Below are 22,602 nucleotides of genomic sequence, written 5' to 3' on the forward strand. Positions count from 1 at the left end.
ATATATTGGAGAAATTAGTGTCATATGTATTTTTATAATATTTTACAATATAATTCAATATACAATTAATATATAATGTCAACTAACATTAGTTTAAATTAATCAAATTGGTTAAACTATAGCTACTTTAACACGAATTATTTAAATAAAGAGAAACGTTTAGACGAATAATATAAGTAAAATAAATATTAATAAAAATAAGTAAAATTAATTTAATAATAAAAATAATAGAGGAATTGTTACATAAACAGGGATCAATTTTTGAATCAGTTTCAAAAGAATGATTCAAAACCTTTAATATCATGTATCACAAAACATGTATCATGTATATTATTTCCAAAAATAATAAGACCTCCATATTTTAATGCCTCTCTTTCAATTTGAATTAATGTCTTTATTTATTGTTCTTCTGCAATATTCTTCTTTAATTCAGTTCCTTTTTAATAAAAGTGTTTAATCAATTATCATTTAATTTATTGTCTTTCTTTTGTTATGACTTTCATGGTAATATTTTTTTACCATGACCAAGTTTTCACTGGCTCAAAGTAGCCAATCCTGTGTACTTATCATTTAATACAACAAATATTGGAAAATTACATAAAATCATACATGTATATAATAACAAATATAAAAAGTGTCATTTATATTATTATTAGTCTTCTTACATTTACAAAATTCCATGGACAAACAATGGTACAAGATTCAGAAAAACTTTTGTAAAAAAAGTACTTGACATAAATCAACAGAAAAAAGTCTACTTATATCATAATACAAAAATAATATTAAGAAATCTAAACTAATCTAACTGCAATTAAACCTTTTCAATTGCCTGCAAGCTTGTTATTGCTTTTTATGTTTTATCAAATCTAACCGAACCTAAGGTAAACTGACGCAGTGCAGCAAACCCATGTACAGTAAAATCTAACAGAATGCAGTGTTCAAAATACTTTGATGTATAACTCGTAAACTAAAACTCAGTTATGTTAAACTAAAAAATGTTGAAGGTTACAAAAAAATTATTTGATGACCTTGAATATTCTTCAAGGTCATTAAAGTCAATGAAGAAGAACCCTGTTCTCTATAATTACCTACTATTTCTATTTTTAGTTTTATAATAGTATAACTAACTTCATTGAATACGAATATTTATACGAATATTTATCCTTTACGATAAAACAGTGAACTTCTCTCTCAAGGTTATCAAAATAATCCTTTCAAGGTTATTTAAATTATTTCACTATCTCAACACTATTATAAGCAACTATACGATTTTTTAATATCAAATATTCTTTTCTTAAAATGATTTTTAATATCAAATATACTTTTCTTAAAATTGTAGTCATGTTCACTGCAGGACCTGCCATCAAACCGCAATCAACAAGAACCACATCTAAACTTTCAAAAAATTGACAAGATAATAACAATCACGGTGCTTATCAATTATACCTAAACAAAATTAATTGAAATTCAACTGCAAACAGCAAACTTGAATTAATGAAAATAGTTTTCTAATATATTGATTATTATTCAGACGTCACATACAGGTGACAAATAAATACATGGTAACAAGTCACTTGATTCTGAATACATGAACACTAATCATATACCTAAACAATGAAAGTGAGAAATTTTCTAAAAGCAGAACTGACTGCTTTGACCTCTAACGCGTACATATAACACAAAATATGACGCGAAGAATGAAACGAGCTGTATCGACGCACGTAAAACAGTGCAACATTCGATTACATTTATTTCTTGAGTCACTGTTTCATTTGAACGAATATCTTTCACAAAATTAGTGTACCGTCGGTAGAAACGTACATCATCCGGTATGAAAACACAGATCATTCGCGGCTGTTTCTTCTTCTTACGCGCCATCTTGCGTGCTGTTCTCCAACGGTGGCTCCAATTTGATAAACTTCACACACAAAGGGGAAAAAAGGAAACGAAAAACACGTGTGCACGACACTTAAGCAAGGAGACACCGAACTGGAAACTTGCGTCGGAAACCGAGCACGAGGCGAGGTGTACGCTTTTGTTCCTGAACCATACCAGGTCACCAGGGTTATCGTTTGCATGTATTCACCATGCTGATTTATGAAAATATATGGATCACTATTTCCGTGACGCGACCGATGAAACTTTACGACTGATCAAGTATCTTGAAATCTTGTATCGCTGCTGGAGAAAATTCTTCGAATTGCCATTAACACTAGATTTACCTACGTTCAAGAACCACTTATCTTTAAATTGAAACTAAATTAAAATAAATGAATAATACCTAATCTAGCTTATACTTTGATTCTTGACGGAGGTTAGCATTTTGAGAAAAACTTTGTAATAATTCTCGTAATTGAAAAAAAAATTTGTGATACGTCATTTTGTTAGGTTCGGTAAATCTAGTGTTAAACGATTATTAACTCATCTCATTGCAATGTGCTACGAAATTTTTAAATTTATAACACTTTTCTTATATTTCGTAATTCGAACTTTATGCTGGGCCCACAAATACATGTTTCAAATATAATATGCTTTTCCTTTAAATAAATTTGCTTTAATGGAAGATATCTACGTATATTCAAACAAATATTTAAGGAAATTTAGGGATAATTAAAGTTTTGAGAATATTTAAAGATGTTTAAGATATTTTAGGATGCTTAAGGATAACTGAAGGTTTTTAAGAATGTCTAGCAAATGTAACTATTTTTAATGATTTTAGACGATCTCCGATTAAATTTTGAGATATATTAGGATACTTTAAGATATTTTAGGATATTTTGGGACGCTGAAGAATATTAAAATATATATAAAGGTATTTAAAGATATTTAAGAATTATTAAGATATTTTATAGTATTTAAGAATATTTTAAGATATTTTAGAGTATATAAGAATATTTTAAGATTAAGAAAAGTAATCAAAATTTTGTTTGCTGGCGAAAAATATTTATTTATTAAAGAAATCTTAAATCAACAAAATAATTTCCATCACTTTCTAACGCTTTTTGCTAGCGTAAAGGCAATTGTTCCCTTCTTAAAAAAAAGTCCTTCGATTTTTCATAGAAAAGCTTTGAAATCATCGAAGAAATTTTGATTACTTTTCGGTACCCCTAATATTAGAATATATTTTGATGTTCAAAGAAATTCTGAGGCATTCTTCATATGAAAAATCAAGCACTCAGATACTAAATTATGCTTACACCATTTCATTTTTTTATTTTCACGAAAAACAATGTGAAGTACTGTGCTACAGAATGTCAAAAAAGTAAGATGTTTCAAAAATAACTATACTTATATTTTCATTGCGAAAATTAAATTATAATTAATTTTACTTTTATTTTTTAGTCTATCTCTACATAACTATCATTTTTGTTTTATAACAGTATTTGATGTATTTCTTATTGTAGACTAAACAGATCTGACACAAGAAGCATATGTCAAGAATATCTCATTACGATATGAGAAAATGCTAGAAAAGATCTTGATACTTCGATGAAATAATAAATAGTTTACTATATAACAACATAATACAGCAAGGAAAGAGCGTATATATTCCCTCTGTAAAATATATGGAACTAATTATACGACGATAACGACTAATGGAAGAAGTGTGCGTCACGTATACTTCATTGAGATTACTCCGTTTATTTATGTAACTTAAAAAATATGGAAAGCTACATTTGTAGCAAAAAAATAAAAGGAGTCGTTAAATGACACGCAATCAATTATTAACAGTGACACGTGGTCAGTTCGTATAAAAATTCTAATTCTAATTTTATATAACTGATGATTGATAGAAAAATGACATATTGTAACTAAGAAAAGCAAATTTTGAAGAAAATCATTTTGTAATTTTTCATAGTAAAAAAATATAAATTTTCCAACATTTTTCAAACATAAAGATTATTGCACTTTCCGAATATTTTATTGAAATTTATTATGTTTAGAACGTATCTCCCGTGTACCATAAACGCGTAAACAAACTCAGTATTCCAACGCATTTTAATGCGAGGAATATTTAATTAAATTACTTTATTGTTTCATTCAGTATTGAATCGTTTCTGCAATTTTCCTGCTCTGAGCAAATTTGTTATGACAAAGATATCGCAAAGGCGGTTTCTTTCATACAAGAAGCGCGTCTTATCTATTCTTCGATATAATTTAAAAAAAGAGTATTAACGTAATCAATGATGAATACAGAACTGCCTCTAAGCATGTCATACATTTACATACTGCTAATTAACAATATAACTGCCAGCTTAAATCGGATATATAATAATAGGGTGAAGTGGGGTAAGTTCGTAAACGGGGCAAGTGCGTATACAGGCTATTTTTATTACGATATGAGCGAAATTTCTCCATTTAGTATGTTTGTTTCCTTGTTTTGTTTCACTATATTCCCTTTTATATTTCAGCTAAGAGTACTTGCATAATGCAGTAAAAAGCATTTTATAACAGATTTGTTAATAATTCTGCTCTTGCCCCATTGCACATGAAATAAAGTTTCAAAGTATTTTTAACTTCAAGTTACGCTCTTATCCCATTTTTGGGGAAAGTGCAGAGTAGTTGACATTTTAAACAATTTCCTATCAAAATCACAGTATACAAGGAAAATTATGGTCCTTGTTAATATTAAGTATTTACATAGCAGACTGAAAGTACTTACGTTTAAATACCAACTTTACAAAAATCAGTCTGCACTTATCCCACTTCACTTTATAGATTATTAAAGATGTGCTATTCTCAGAGTCTCTTTTTTTATTTTATTCGTTATTTACATAAATTGAATTCGTAGTAATCGATGAACCCCATTGCAATCAACGTATGAATATAATATTTCTTTCCGACATGGATTGGAAAAAATGACATTAATTATTTAATATGTAAATTTTTTACTATATTCAATGTCTACATTCTCATCAGTTGTAAAAATAGAATAGAAATGAGTAATGTTATCGATAAACGTTGTTTAGCGATTTGTTGATTTTTATTTAACACAGGCAACAAACACTTAGATAATTATCAGTCAGTATACTGCAAAAAATAGATATCTTTCGTTGTTGACTTTCTAACTGTAAATCGTTATAAGTGATAACGACATGGAGAATTGAACAAATACGCACATTTGAGTGCAAGTAATTTTAAATTAATTACGTTTCAACTTTATGTTAATTTGATGTCATAAAAATATAGCAGAATAGAAATATTAATCTATAAATAAATTTTGTTCATTTATTGAAAATTAGTAATAGTAATATAAGATTACATGTGTATTTTATCGAAGTACATCTTTTTAACGAAGCTATTACTATAAGTATTTTCAATAAAAATTTATTTATAAATTAATATAACTTAATTTCATTTAAATTTAAAATATTTTGTCAATAATTTGAAACTTCAGATTTCTTGAAAATTAATAAATTAATGTTTTATAATATTCTTAATTCAGAATAATTGTAAATTATAATAAATACTATATAGAGTTAGGCCATAAAATGTTAAAAATATAAAAAATCATACAATTTTGTAAGGAACAACAAAATAACACAAAATGTCATATTAATTAAAAGCATACAACTACACAGATATGATTACATAAAACTTTTGTTATTATTCACAATAAAAAATGGCTGCTTGACATTTGCAACAAACAATGTAGTGGGCTAGTACGTTGTTGCATATTAAAATATAGAAAGTCTGTCGTAACTTGATAACATAAAAGTGTAACAGAATAACACTTATGGCATATCAATTCAAAGTTTAACACTTAATGAAAATTATTGCACAAACACTTAATGAATAATGCAATATGATTCACAGTAAATAGTAACAGATCAACAGCTCTATTGCATATTAAATAATTTTGTTTACTAGCTTTTATATAAATAAAACTTTCTCAATTACTTTTATTGTGACCATTGTTGTCTTAAGAGCATCTTAAATTATGTTATAATCTCAAAATTTTTACTGATAATGGAATAACAGAATACCCCTATAAATTATTTTATATTACGTACATTATTAAAATTATTATGAAAAGTTTAAATTATAATGAAAAGTAAATTACAGTACACTAAATTACGAAAAATTGCAAATATGAAAAATTCAATTTTTGTTGTAGTATAAATGTTTTTTAATGTAATCTTCAGATGTTAACTTATGTTTGGTATACATAATAGCACAATAATACAATAACAAAAATATGTTATTACTGTTAAAATATTGTTGCTGACCTTGAAAATTTGATAAAAAAGACCATGAATTATCTGTTACTCTGAACCTACATTTTGTCTCTTGTATCAGGAAAAGTAACATATTTAAAATAAACGAAACACCTTATATGTTAATGACAGATGTCAAGATATCTTTTACATGTCTTTTGCTAAACGAGATTGAGGAACATTTATTCTGAGCATTTGACGCATTACTAGGAAAAAGATGAGTGTATAGACAAATAGTAGAAAAACAATAAATCCATAAACTTGTTACGGAACCGACACAGTGGTTAAATCGCTTCAGTAATCGAGCAACAGTTGCGTATCGGTAACCTTTGTACTCATGCAGAACGGAAAATGTGTATACGACACTACATTGAGTTTACGACGCACAAGTAATTGCAATAAAGCAAAACTGTATGCCAGTATACAGTTATTCAGGATAACTTTCGTATATCCTACAAAAAGGTTATTTTGATTAAAATAAATAACTTCGGTCAAAGCCAATCATTCAATTTACGCTGCAGATAGGTTCTTCAGAGAACCGTGCAAGTCGAAATCATCGTTAATTCAAGAAGTAAATATAGTGCAAATTAAATCATGGCTGACCTCCATTTAATCAGAAAAATACAAAAACTGCATTGGTAAAAATTTCATAACAAAAATAAGAAATGTAAAAGTTCTATCCTTGCATTGGTTACAATGTTCGCTTTTACCAGTTTTCTTTTAAATTCGTTATCTTATAAACCGTATAAAATGAAAATTTTGTAAATAAAGCACCATGCACATTGGGAGATAGGCGTATAAATTTATTAACATATGAAGTATTGTAATATATTGACAATAGCAGACAGCAAATTATTTCTTGTTACATATGAAGACATTTATCTAGAAACAAAATCGGTAATAAATGTAACTTTGAATACAGAAAATGGTAATATAAAGGAAACGATAGAAACCTGCTTCAATTTATTTGTGACATTCATGTAATATAAAACATATGCATATATTCAAGACGTATGCCGTACACGAAAAACATTCTAGGCCTGATTAATATATGAAAATGCAATAGTAAATATATGCATGCAGCTGCAATATATGAAAATGTAAATGCAAAAATTGATGCAAATGTAACTAAAATATTAAATCAAAACATAGAATTATTTATTATCTCTTAACTGACATTCGTATTATTAAAAATTGTAAACACTGTTTTTAGATTACATTTTACTCCTTTATGGCTATAATAATATCTTAATACAGAACTCTAAATTTTATATTTATAATAGTTCGAATTATTAGATGTTTATAAAAATTAAATGTGTGAGACAAATTACATAAATATATGCACACGAGTTTTATTATTTTCTAATATTTCACAGCAACTTTCGCAAATCACATTTCTGCTGTTTACACATTTGCAAATATTCTAAATCTAAAACATCCAAGTAATATCCGATTGGATAATTCTACTAATACTTCATATACATATGAACAGTGTGAAATAAAAGTGGGGTAAGTTGAAAACATTGTTTATTGCATAACATGAAATGCTGCGAAAATTTTTTAAAATAAAGTGTTATCTGATTTTAAGTAAGAATAAGTAGACTTGAATGATAACACTGTATACTAAAATAAATAAGATGAGATTTTACCATTTAAATTTATTCAATTAGACTAGTTTATTATCGAAATCTATTTATTTTCGTTTAAATTTTAAATCTATCCTAATATAAATTAGTTTGAAATAAAGGTGATTACATTTACTTAAATGATAATATTTATTATTAAATTCTTCTTTGTCTTCTATTCACTTTAATCCCGACGAAATTTTCGGTATTTCTCAATAACATTATCGATAACAGCAGTTCAATTATGAAGAGTATAATACTTAAAACTTTGCAAATATGTAAGTTGAATAGTGATGAGTTAATGATCTAGGTATACAGAGACGTAGAAATTTGTAGATACAGATATTTGGGAGTCTAAGGATATACGAATCTTGAGTTTTGATGATTTAAAAATTTGAGGACCTAGGAATTTGGTTGTCTAGAGATTTCGTGACGTAGAAATTTGACGATGTATGAATTTGGTAATCTAGAATTTTTAAAATCTAGAGATTTAGTACTCTAGAAATTTGGAGATTTGAAAATGGGAAAATTTGAGAATTTTAATATTCACAAATCTAGGAATTTGAAGATTTCAAATTTTGAAAATTTGAAAATTTAGGAATTTGTGAATATGAAAATTTTAAAATCATATACTAATCAAGTTTACACATATATTCCTATTCAAAGAATATTTACATTACACCCAAATACTAAGTATGAAATTGGAAACAAATAGACTTATTTAAAAAAATTATTCACAAATAACCCTATTATTTATTTCACACAACATTAAGGTTCGGTGAAAATCTGTTGTAATGAAATTACGAAGTAAAATTTTTTTCAGATATTCGTAATTATTTATTAATACTTTCGCTGCTATTGACGCATACATTATATTACGTCACTTATTTCAATGTTAATGTTGACACGTTATTGCGTCTTTATTCTCATAGAATATTTGTTGCTATCATTTCTTTTTTTGAAAGAACAATAACATTTCATAGTAGCAGTTATATCGAGTTATTAGTCATTGATATTTAGAAATTGGCATTATTGAATTAAGTGATCAAACGCAGTGTCTGCGTTAGCAGAAGTACTAACAAAATAAAGACATGCATGTTCATTAGTCTATATCGAGCATTTAGAGTTAAACAACGTTGGCTCTAAAAATTGGCTTTTTATGTTAATGATAAAGGTTGCATATTTTGATTACAAAAATGTTATTACGAAAAAATGAGTAGTTTAAAAACTTCTGCAGATAACACTTCGATTTTGTAAAATTTATTAAGAGTTAAAGAATGTTAGCTAGACAGTGTAAAATTGTAAAATTGTTTTTGGAGTTAACGTTGTGTACCTCGATAGCTATTAACGAAGTTATAACCTGATACATATGCGTAAATTACTTGATATAACAAATATAACCATGGTATAGGTTCGTATACTACGTCAGATTAATCTAATCTTATCCCAATATAATCCAAAATTAATTAAACAGTAACTCCAATGTGACCAACATCTATAGTTGTCGTTATAGTTCTTGTAAACCAAGAATAAAAACAATATATTGTCAAAACCACGGATAAAAGTTATCAATTGGTTTACAATAAAATTATATTCGAAAATTCGATACCTTAGTTATTGTAATCAACTTATTTAACTTTTACAAAATGTAGAAATCTTTGAACATAACTTTAGACAAGTGAATTTAACCGGCGCTAGCAGCATAGTGTTCAGAAGTCATAAATCGTGGTAATCACAGCAATGTGTCATTTATTAAATGAAAAAGGCGGAATTTGATCTCTCTCTGGTTGTAGTAGCATTTAACACTGTTACAAATCATCGACAGACACGTGGTCGTGTACTGTTGCTAGCACATGAGGCATGACATCATGTGTTCAAATTACTTCGATTATTTTCTGTACGATTTTTTTAACCCCTGATCAAGGTGAATCTAATGGACACTTAATTTTCATTCGTGCAATACAATTTTTCAACCAGTGAATATTTTTAGAAGATTATTTTAAAAATAAACTATGATAATACATATATTATGTATAGGGAAGGACACATCGATTTCATAGACCTTGAAATTCTCAAGATTAATATTCAGAACTTTTCTCTATACTAATCGCTGCTCTGCTTTAATTTCAGAGATATTTGCAAAAATATTTTTAATGTAATAATTATTTGCAGCAGAAATCCTTCACCGATTTTAATAGCCTTGGAATATATTATCAATATAAATATTGGGAACAACTTTGCTTGCGTATACAATCTTTTGACCTCATTTTCTAAGATGCATACAACAAACTTTAGTTAAACTTTCAATACACAATATCATAATTTACTGTTATAAATTTACTGAACCACCTTTTTTTTAATATTTAAAATGTAATACTCTTGAGTATTCTATAACAACAAATTATTAACCCATTTACTACCACGACCCCCAAATGAGAATTTGAATTTACATTGAATATATTTTTTTTATCTCTCGTAATAGAACTATATTAAATAAAATGCGTATTCAGTAAATACATTCTAGTTTTCAAAATTGTTCCAATGTTGCCTAACTGATAAAAATATTTAACACGTAAATGTACAACCTGTTCAGTAAAATTGAAATAAACATTTAGCTGTTAGTAGGATAAATATATTATTAAGTATACTACAAAGCATACTATGATACACTCACAAGGGAACATATCCAACCCAGACACGCCGATTTTGATGAAACTTGTGAAATATAGTTCTCAAAAAAATATTTGACACGTATTTTTTTTTATCGGCAATCGTGCATATTGAAGGAGTGAAAATAGCCCCCAAAGTTAAGGGCTGAAATCATATTTTTAGGAATATCTCCGGAATTAAAGAAGATAATTGGATGCTTTCTTTTGTAAAATGTTGGTCTTTAAATAGGGAATTTTTGTACGTAAAAAAATTTCAATAAACTTTATTTGTTTAAATAATATTTTAAAAATTTATAATTTTTGTTTAAATTTTTGCACTAAATGTTGATCTATTTTTTTGCAACTTCGTGTACGTAAACTATGGACAAAAATAGAGAATACATGTTTTTGGAATTTGTTGTTTGTTGCAATAGTTTACCATAGTTTACGTACACGAAGTTGCAAAAAATAGATCAACATTTAGTGCAAAAATTTAAACAAAAATTATAAATTTTCAAAATATTATTTAAACAAATAAAGTTTATTGAAATTTTTTTACGCACAAAAATTCCCTTTTTAAAGACGAACATTTTACAAAAGAAATCTTCTTTAATTCCGGAGATATTCCCAAAAATATGATTCCAACCCCCAACTTCGAGGGCTATTTTCGCCCCTTCAATGTGAACGATGGCCGATAAAAAAAAATACGTGTCAAATATTTTCTTGAGAACTATCTTTCACATAAGTTTCATTAAAATCGGCGTGTCTGGGTTGGATATGTTCCCTTGTCAATTATACTTCAACACATCACCGTCCTCATCTGACCATGTCACATATGATGTAGTGGATGTAAGATAGTAGAAAAAGTCACATTTAATAATAAATATTACACAGTGAGTAATTCGTATATGTGAAATATACATTGAATTTATTATACCACGGAAGAAGGAACAAATACATGTTTCTACTATAAATGTGTACGAGTCGATCGAAACGGCTATGTTCAATATTTTGCGGCGTGCGATTTGTTTTCTCGGTTTGCAGTTGTTATATTAATTTGTACGGCGGACATTGCAGATGTTTTTACAAATATAGAATTTATTAGTACGATAAATACATTTTTCGTATATAGTAATTAAATATCCCAAAAATTAAACAAAAAATGATATTATAGTGGCTATACAATAGAAGGATATGATTATTAAAATGTAAATTTAATTGAGATTTTTTTGTGGATATCTCAGAAAATAAAGGTCATTGAAATTTGCAAATTCCGATCTATTTTATATAAGTACTGAAATTATACCTATTTTTTGTCAAAATTATACATATTTTATAATAGATTTTGATTGTTAATCTACGTATCATTAGTCTATCTAAATCAGAGTTAAAATTATTTTCTTTCTTATTTACCTTCATAGGGTCTTCAGGTCACGTCTATCAATACAAATGTCACTTTTGTTAAATGTAATAAATATTTTATTTGAGATTAAGAAGAATCAGCTTATTTTTCTCTGTAAAGAAATAATATGAAGAAATTTTTCCACGTAAATATCCTCACATCGAAAAAATTATTCCAGTACTAGGGTTTCGTTGAAAATGACTAAGGTAAAGCGGGGTAAGTGCAGACTGGTTTTTATAAAGTTGGTATTTAAACGTAAGTATTTTCAGTCTGCTATGTAAATACTTAACGCTATCGATATCGAACGATTTGCACAATTACTACTATTTAATTAATATTAACTAGGACCTTTGTTTTCCTTTGTATATTTTGATTTTGATAGGAAATTGTATAAAATGTCAGCTACTTTGCACTTTCCCCGAAAATGGGGTAAGAGCGTAACTTGAATTTAAATACTTTGAAACTTTACTTCATGTGCAATGGGGTAAGAGCAGAATTATTAACAAATCTGCTATAAAATGCTTTCTATTGCATTATGCAAGTACTCCATACTGCAAACAAGTACTCTTAGCTGAAATATAAAAGGAGATATAGTGAAACAAAACAAGGAAAGAAACATAGTAAATGGAGAAATTTCGCTCATATTGTAACAAAAATCGCGTGTATATGCCTTTGCCCCGTTTTTGAACTTACCCCACTTCACCTTATTAAATAAATACAATTTGAAATATAATATGATCCGTATTTAGAAAATCGATTAAAATGCTGTTGCATCTCATCAATTATTGCATCATCACACTTTACATATTGCACCATATTGGATCATCTATGTTTGATATTATAAGGATACCATTTTTTCACACAATCGCAAACATAAGCTTCATACATTTTCATTTTATTACGATTAAATTAACACCATGTCACATGCTGTTGCAATTATACGACATAAAATAATAGATTATGATTTGATTGTTTTTGTGAAACATAAATAAACTAGCTTTTTTCACTAAAGAAACTATTTGAAGCATTTCTTATCGTTTGTAATTATAATTTATTACCATGCTTTCATAAAAAAGTACAAATTTGTAATATGGTGTGGATTTTTTATGAACCACATTGATTTAACTTAATTTAATACTTATATTAATTGTCTTAGTAAAAAATATCTATTTGTTACTATTTTCTTGTAAGTGTCACTTGCAAGAGTTTCAAAATGCATATTTTCTTCACAATTGAAGAAATCGAGCAACAGCAGGTAAATTAATAAATATTAATGACTAACTGTGTTTGCTAAATGTTTTATTTTCTTATTCAATGCAAATGGTCAAATATGGTCATCAAGATCTTCCATGATATTTTAAATGAAGATCGTCTGAAGGTTAACTTATTTTATTATAAGAGAACAGATAAGATATTGTGAGATAACACATAAAATATTGTAAAATAACAGATAAAATATTGTAAGAAGATATAAATATGTATAAGGCTTGTAGTTACTCAAAAATTATTATAAATAATTAAATGTTTCGAAAGTTTTTGTATAAATTTCCAATGTTGAAAGGGCCAATTGCCGAACATATATTTGATTACAAAACAGTTAATTTTTTTTCTTGTATTATTGCACAGTCATTGTTCGTTTCAATAAAAAGAGCCTTTTGTAGAGTAAATGAGTCCGTATGTGACTAGACCAGCTAAGAAGTTCATGGATGGATCAAGTGTATTTGTAGTATTCGGTCGACTGTTAGTCACGGTAAGAAAATCAGAAATCAATGCAATAATCAGATAAAATTAACTGAAGAAGCTTTGGGTACACAAACAAATTCTATTAATACGTATTCTACGTTGTAATATAAATACTGTATGTATATGATAATTTATATCTTAAACTCACTGATATTTAAAACAACAAATATCAGCAGGGATATAAATGAAAAGAATATATTACGAACAAGTTTCTCGTAACAAATGTGTTGAATATTTTATGTTTTTATCAAAAATATCGCGTACTGTAGCAACAACAAAGAAAAAGAGTGATAAAAATATTATTGTAGCTATAAATATGAAGCGGAAATTTATACAGTGCACTGCATTAACACAGTAATCCTTTTATGTTTATTAGTTTGAGTTTCCAGTTGAAATTTATGGCCAACAATCTTTAAATATTAATTTGTAGTATGTAAATAATTAACTCTGCAAATTAGATGAAGAGAGTTTAGTGTACTAACATAAATATTCAGCTGATTAATATAAAAACTAATTTTCAGGAATTTCATAAAAATATCAACCGTTTAAGGAAAACTATTTTACTGTGTTTAATGTACAAAAATATGAAATTTGATAATTTATCGTGTTATCAGCACTGCGAACTGTATCGAAAATTTGAATTAGCGTCCCGACAATAAAATTTATTGCTACAGTCGGTGTGGAAAGTATTCGTACAGCGACCAATTTTAAATAAAATGTTGTGCGTAAAAGTCAATTACAAATTTTAAGGGGAAAAAATGATGAATAAATATTCTTGGGTGTTTGTAGAAAAGATGTCGTGAAAACTAAATTTTATTTTCTTCAGGATTAACAAAAATATACAATAAGATCAATTGAATGTAAGAAATCGTCGCACAGAAAGTATTCGTACAGATATGAATAATGAAAAATAAACTAATAATGTAAAACATAACACGATCTTCGGATTGTGGCGAATAAAAACAAAAATTATTAGTTTGTACAGAGCACTAATAGAAATAAGTTGGTTTATAATATACTCCAATATGGGTCGTAAAAGTCGCGAAACGACGGAAGAAGAGCGAAAAATTATTATTCGATTACACAATCAATGTAAATCACTTAGTGAAATTTCTTCCATAGTGAATAGAGCAAGATCTACCATTCAAAGCATAATTGATAGATTCGGAGAACGAAAAACTGTATCAAATAAAAGGAGAAATGGGCGTCCGCGTAAGATAAACGAGTATGATCGACGACTAATTATTCGTAAAGTGAAACAAAACCCACGTATAACTGCTGTACAAATTGCAACGGAACTTAAAAACAACACTGGCATAGATGTGTCAGCTAGTACTGTGCGTGACTATTTGAGAAGTAGTGAATATCATGGTCGAATAGCACGAAAAAAATATTTTGTAAATGAAACTAACCGTAAGAAAAGATTAGAATTCGCGAAACAACATATTAATACTCCAATTGAATATTGGAATAAAGTAATTTTTACTGACGAAAGCAAATTCGAAATATTTAACTCTAAAAAAAGATTTACAGTGTGGAGAAAGAAAAATACACAGTTCAAAAAAGAAAATTTGCAACCGACGATAAAACATGGAGGAGGATCTGTATTAGTCTGGGGTTGTATGAGTGCAAACGGAGTGGGATCTCTACATTTTATTGACGGTATTATGAACCACACAGTTTATATTGATATTTTAAAAGAACATCTCCATGCTAGTGCAAATAAAATGGGTCTTAAAAACAATTTTATATTCACACACGACAATGATCCAAAGCATTCTGCATATAATACAAGGCAATGGGTATTATACAACACGCCAAAATATTTACAAACGCCACCTCAATCGTCAGATATCAATCCCATAGAACATCTATGGGATTACCTCGAAAAAAAAATACGTAATCATAATATTTCGTCAAAAGAAAGTTTAAAAATCGCTTTGTTAGAGGAGTGGAACAAAATAGAACCGGCTGTAACATCCAATTTAGTAAATTCCATGCCAAGAAGACTCAATGCTATTATAAAATCCAAAGGCAATCCTACAAATTATTAAAATATAAAAAATATATTGTTCTTTTATAGTTTATTTTTCATTATTCATAACTGTACGAATACTTTCTGTGCGACGATTTCTTACATTCAATTGTTCTTATTGTATATTTTTGTTAATCCTGAAGAAAATAAAATTTAGTTTTCACGACATCTTTTCTACAAACACCCAAGAATATTTATTCATCATTTTTTCCCCTTAAAATTTGTAATTGACGTTTACGCACAACATTTTATTTAAAATTGGTCGCTGTACGAATACTTTCCACACCGACTGTATATTTTTTCCGACATTGTTCCGCGTGTCCGACATTGTTCCGCGTGTCCGCCATTGTTTCAATTCATCTGCATTTGAATATGTACTTATTTTTAAAAAATCATCCATACCAATATCCCCCATTACTTTTTTATGAAATTAACATCAGGAGAAGTGTTAGATTATCAGGCGAACACTTCTACCGACGAAATGTTATTTTCAGATGTTATATTAAAAAAGAAATAGTAAATTATCATAATATACGTGCAGATTTATATACTGATGCATTACTCTGCATTAAAATTAAATTTTCGATGTGGTGTTCTGTCCAATAGAATCTAAATAATTTTTTAACATATCGGTCGAATTATGGCTATTTATTTTGTGAAAAGTAAATACTACGAAGCTTTTCCTACAAATGAAGAAACATACATAAACCACAACCGAAACGCCATCAAAGTTGCATTTCGAAAAATATTTCACATCTTTTCATATATTCTGCTAATATGAAATAATACCATCTGATCCATTGCGTTTTATAACGTGTAAAAAAACGCAAATTGTAACTACAAAACATTCGTTTCTTATAAAACAAGTGGATTTACAGATCAGGTGACTCACGGGAAATCGTGTGTTTTTAAAATTTAGAGCACCTACTGTAAACATGTAGGCAGAACAATAATGAGATGCAAAGATTTTAAAGTCGTTTCAAACGATTAAACATGTCCGAAACTATCGAAAACAATACCAAATACGATTATTGTTGATGTCACGACAACTGACGTCAGTAGTCGGCAACAATGAGTTATAGTGTTTTAAATGTAGCTCCAGTCAAATCCATTTGTCAAAAATTATTGAAAATGAAAGCAAAATACGGTTTTTTATCGATTCGACGATGATCAACATCAATGACGATAGGTTGCTGTCGCCATATTGCCGCTAAAATCTATATACAGTATTCTCTCCGTAAATGTTAAAAAGATCTCTACCATAAGTGTTAAAATTGTATCCCTACTACTGGGGGGAACCCCTCGAAATCAGTCAAAAATGAAACACAATCAGTCGCCGAAACGACGAGAATCAAATATCGGTGAGACACAAACTAATGCAAGCAAAAGAACAGATTGTAACTTTCTTATTTCTTACTATTTTTTCATGAAACTTTTACTGTCGTATTTGTCTAGTTTTCCTGATTAAAATGACACCAAACATGATATAATTACGTTAACAATTGCGTGTGTAACGAGTGATTAAAGTTTTTAACATAAAAGAGGACGGCGAATGGAAAAGAAAGAGAAGCAGAAGGTTGACGCGTTCGGCAAACATGAAAGACTCGTGCGTCTTCTGTCTTTTAAATTCAAAAATCAAAATTCTTTATTTTTGGGGTTTCATCAATGAAGCTTTGATTATCGTATTCGTCTCGTTTTTCTGATTAAAATGGTACCAAACACGGTATAATTAAAATCATAATTACTTGTATAGCAAGCCTTTAGGAGGAATTCGCACCTCTACCGTAAATGTTACATCCCAAACTTTTATGGTTCGTTACATAAGTAATTACAATCGTAATCATATCGTGTTTGGTGTCATTTTAATCAGAAAAACGAGACAAATACGATGGTAAAAGTTCCATTGACGAAAGACCAAAAATAAAGAATTTTAATTTTTAAATTTAAAAGACAGAACACGTACGAGTCTTTCATGTTTGCCGAACGCTCGAAATTCTATCCCTCCTTGTCTTTTGTATCGCTGTCTCTTTCTACGTTCGGCACATTACAAAAAATGTAGGACCTCTACCGTAAATGTTACAATCGAGACCGGCAAAAGTAACATTTACGGAGAGAATCCTGTAGCAAATTTAGGAGTAGACGCAGGAGTCCATTCTCAAAATTTCAAGTAAAAAAATTCACAATTGCGGTCTGTAGCGTAGTACAGACAAACGCACAAACAAACAAATGCAGATCGAGTCATCTCAGGAGCCTCATTACGTTCGATAATAATTAATACTCATTTTCTTCCCAATTTTATTTCTTTCTACTTTAGAATAATGCACATAATTTATTGTATAAAAGAAGTATGTATGTATAGTATTGCCTCGAAATAAGCAACACGATTGGGACCAGCCAGTTGCTTATTTCGAAGGTGGTATGCTATTCGATTTGCATTTGTTTCCGAGCCAATCTCTTACTCGGCGGCGGACTTCAATCAAAGAAGTGGGGATAAAAATTTGCTAATTTCGAAGCTCGAAACTGTTGTTTGTTTCGAAGCAATACTGTATTTCCGCATTTATTGTGTGATTTAACCTGTTGGTATTGGAATCTATCTAGGCTACCGATAAATGAGTTGGTAGCAATATTAATACAGTGTTCATTCCATATAAGCAAAAATGTTATCCCCACTACTGGGGGGAAGACCCCTCGAGACGCCCGAGGTTCGTTCGCCGGGAAATGTAACGTGATCCGGGAATTAGTATATTCGTGAGACAATACCAATGCAAATATAAAACTTTTTTATTTTTGACTTTTTCGTTATCAAACTTTCACCAATTAATTCTTGACATTTTTCCGATTAAAATGAGACCAAACAAGGTATAATTTGGACTATATTTACTGGTTTAATTGACGATAAAAGTTTCTCACGTCGAAGAGGATAGCGAGTCAAAAAGAAAGAGACGCTACGATCGTGGCAGTCGGCAAAAATCAAAAGTCTGTTCGATTGTTTGCAATACTTGAGCATTGCTAATTTTTTTATTTTTCATCCATTTTTTTATATAACTTTTTCCATCATATTCGCGACGTTTTCCTGATTAAAATGAGACCAAACACAACGTAATTTGAGTTTTATTTACTTGCAATATCTTATTAGAATAAAGTCATCGATGTAAGAGGTAACACTTGAAATTACAAGTAAATATGTCCCAAATTACGTTGTGTTTGGTCTCATTTTAATCAGAAAAATGTCACGAATACGATGAAACAAGTTGTATAAAAAATAGATTAAAAATGAAAAAGTTAGCGATGCATACGCATTGCAAACAATCGAACAGACTTTTGATCTTTGCTGACTGCCACGATCGTAGCGTCTCTTTCTTTTCGACTCGCTATCCTCCTTTGTGTTAGAAACTTTTATCGTCAATTAAACCAGTAAATAAAGTCCAAATTATACCGTGTTTGGTCTCATTTTAATCGGAAAAATGTCAAGAATTAATTGGTAAAAGTTTGGTAACGAAAAAGTCAAAAATAAAAAAGTTTTATTCTTGCATTAGGAGTGTCCTTCTAGTAGGTCACTGTTTGTTTACGTTCAGTCTCCTTCGCTCGAAATGTAGCACCTTTACGATATACGCAAACGGCGACCGTGATATTTTTCTCTTCTGTCCTTTTCTACGTTCGGCAAGACATCAATCAATGTAGAACCTGTACGATATACGCAAAACCTCACTCCCGAAAGATTTGCTTATATAGAATATCCACTGAATACGATGTCTTTTTGTTTTATTCGGTGTCTTGCAGTTCGGCTACCACCGATGCACGTCGCAACGTGCACCAGCGCGTCATCATTTATATCTTATTTATATAGTAACATCCTTTTATTTGAATAAACATTATATATTAAATATTAAACTGTGTAAATCTGTCATAACCTTTTTAGCACTGATATTCTGTAGATAAGTTAGCGAATCTTATTGTTTCAGTTACTAACTGTAGACAAGTAAATAATTTGGATAAAATTACTTAATTACATGATTTGGGCGTTATGTATTCTATGTAAGCTTGTGTTTCATGAGACCAGTTTTACCGCAAAAAGATATTTATCGTTTAATATATATACATTAAATTTACACTCGAATGCAAAGCAGACTTCATTTCGATGAAAGACACCTGCAAACATAGAAGTTTAAAAATGTTGAAATTTTCAAATTTATTAATCTTGTAAATCTTTGTCATTTCAAATTTTTAACATCTAAATATCGAATGTTCAAATTTTCGATTTTCTGAATCTTCAAATTTCAAATTTCACATTTTCGAGTTTCTACATCTTCAAATTTCAAATTTTAGAATTTCTAAATCTCAAGAGTCTTACTACATTCGGCAATAAATATTTTTGCTAATTTTTTCCAATCCGTACTCATATTTTGTTTAAGGAAAGTCTCGCTAATGTACCTTCGATTACAACCGTGATGCAAATATCATTTTAGCTTAAAAAATGCGAATATGTTACAATGATTTTATGAATGATACTTTTTGCAGCATCTAATTTGCATTCATCTTGCAGCTGAACCAATCACATTAGTAATCCTTAACGCTCCAGCTTTTAATTGTGAATATCAACTGTTCAATCAACTATTCAACTTATTCCCATCATACTTCGACTTACAAGTTTTTAAGTGTCAGATTTTAAATGCTACAACGACGTGTAAGTAATAATGTTAAAGTCATTCAAAACTTTTATTCATTTTAGAAGTAATATAATTTTTACTACAATATTTAAATTAATTATAATGAAGTAATATGTGGAATTTTTTTGTGATGCTTGAGACACTCTTGGAGTGCTAAAGGTTAGATTTTGTGTACACACTTTGGAAGGCAACCTGAACGTTTCGTCTCACCAAGATCATGTCTTTTATTAACATAATAGACAATAATGCTTTTGAACGACTTATTTGTTTTGTAATATAACCGCAATTATTACCTCCAATGCGCAAAGCATCGATAATGACTTTTCTCTCTCTGAAGAGACTTTTCTCTTTCCACGAGGTATTTCACTTTCTCACCTTTAAAAACGAATCTCACGATATAAAATGACATAATGAACTTGTTTACTTACGAAGCTCGATTGATGCCAACATAAAGAATATTCAAGGTTGATGTATTATACTTATGAAACGCCTGAAAATCAGGAATTATGCAAGGTAGCTTCATATTTACGTTAATACGTCAATTTTCTTTTACACGATTTATTGTTTATATGCTAAGAATTAGTATTTAAGGAATATTGACTATAATTTTCTACCACAAACACAGATCATTGAAAATATGAGGAATTAGTATATCTGTGCAACGTACTGTAATGACGTAAGTGAAACGCATATCTGTTCATCGAAAGAAAAAGTGTTACAAACCGTAGATTCACTTGTACGGTTATGTAAAAGGTAGAAAACCATACGTGTATGTCATATTGTATGAAGTTCGAAATATTGATTTCCGTGCGTAGATATAATTTATACATGATTATTAACCAGTTAACTGTGGCGATCTTTTTGCAAAGCGCGCACCAGCGTGTGTCGCGATAATCAAGCGATGACGAGTTAGTTCTCAAAAATTAATGAATCCATCTCAAATCATTTACACTTTTTATTTGTTTATTTCATTTCGTGTTGACCTCAAAACATTTCAAACATATTACAATTTAAATATCAAATTGTAACAAAATTTTACGCATGACGGATATAATCGTCATAACACAAAATTCTGCCACATCTCCATGATAGATATAGTCGTCAAACACACTTAACTGGTTAATTGAAAGGAAAAGTTGTATCTATTGTAAATCTATGTTCACTTCGACAAATCACAGAACTAGTAGAACATATGAGCGGAACAGATGTTTGACCAATTTAGTAAAACCTTTCATTTTGCAGAACGAAGATCAGATAACTTGTGCCACTGCGATTTTCACTCACTCGTGACAGAACAGAGGTAACAATGAAAGGAACATTTCTGTTCAGAATAACATGTGATAAAAGTTAGAAAACTACTTAATTTCAAATCAGTATCTTCACTTAGGTCAACTATTTGGTTATAATTATAAATAACACTATTATGTTCCTTTTTTAATTTACGAGAAAGACAAATATTTAATTATAGTTATACTACTGTGAATTTTAAGATGAACTGTGAATTATAAGGTGAATTTTTCATTTAAACTTTGCGGGTACTAAAAAATCATGAAATTATTTTTTGTTGTATTAGTAGTACTGTTTTTGATGTCTATGCAGATTTATGTCAAGTTTTAGGTGCAGAGCTACACGTATTTTTGTAAGCATACAAAAATTAGTTTCGATTTTTATATCTGATTTTATTGAACAAAGAATTTGCGTTAAATTTTGTTTGTGGAATGAATATTCTACCGCGAAAACGTTGTGGCCGTTGCAGAAAGCTTCTGATGACAAGGCTATGTTGCAAAAAAATGTTTACAAGTGGCACAAACATTTCAAAAATGGCTGAGTCTGAGTTTAAGAAAAATAGCGTGCCGGACGAACCATCAACATGTATTAATGAATGCCACGTGAAGGAAATCAAAGATGCTTGGAAATTATTGATTGACAATTAGAAATCTTGTTGATGCTGCGAACATCTCATTTAGAGATCGAAACCATTTTAAAAGATGTTTTGTGCCTCAAACTCGTCAATTCTGCGTGGGACAATACTGTGCCGTCCCACACTGCATTAGTTCTTCAAGAGCATTTTACCAAAAAATTGACCTATATTGTTCCACAACCACTGTATTCGTCTGATTTAGCAGCGTGACACTTCTGGCTGTTTAACAAACTTAAAACACCGTGTCTGGGACACCGTTTCGAATTGACTGACGAAATAAAAACCAATTCGAAGAAAGTATTGAACACCATCCCGGAAAAGGATTTGTTTAACTGTTTCGAGG

At 29.2% G+C, this 22,602-nt stretch overlaps 1 protein-coding gene across 4 annotated transcripts in view; it reads right to left on the reverse strand.

Moving 5' to 3' along the window:
- The window catches only part of cnc (NFE2 like bZIP transcription factor cap-n-collar), a 281,683-nt gene that overhangs the window by 237,225 nt on the left and 21,856 nt on the right, over positions 1 to 22,602 (reverse strand). Inside the window, exon 1 of one of the 4 annotated variants that reach the window (XM_012290858.2) lies at positions 1,822 to 1,950. The exons of the other annotated variants lie outside the window; for them this stretch is intronic. Within the exon in view, the coding sequence (XP_012146248.2) occupies positions 1,822 to 1,878 (57 nt within the window). The 5' untranslated portion in view covers positions 1,879 to 1,950. Of the gene's footprint in view, positions 1 to 1,821; positions 1,951 to 22,602 lie in introns of those variants that run through there. 4 annotated transcript variants of the gene reach the window in all.

The sequence above is a fragment of the Megachile rotundata genome, chromosome 9 (assembly GCF_050947335.1).
Source record: "Megachile rotundata isolate GNS110a chromosome 9, iyMegRotu1, whole genome shotgun sequence".
NCBI lineage: Eukaryota > Metazoa > Arthropoda > Insecta > Hymenoptera > Megachilidae > Megachile > Megachile rotundata.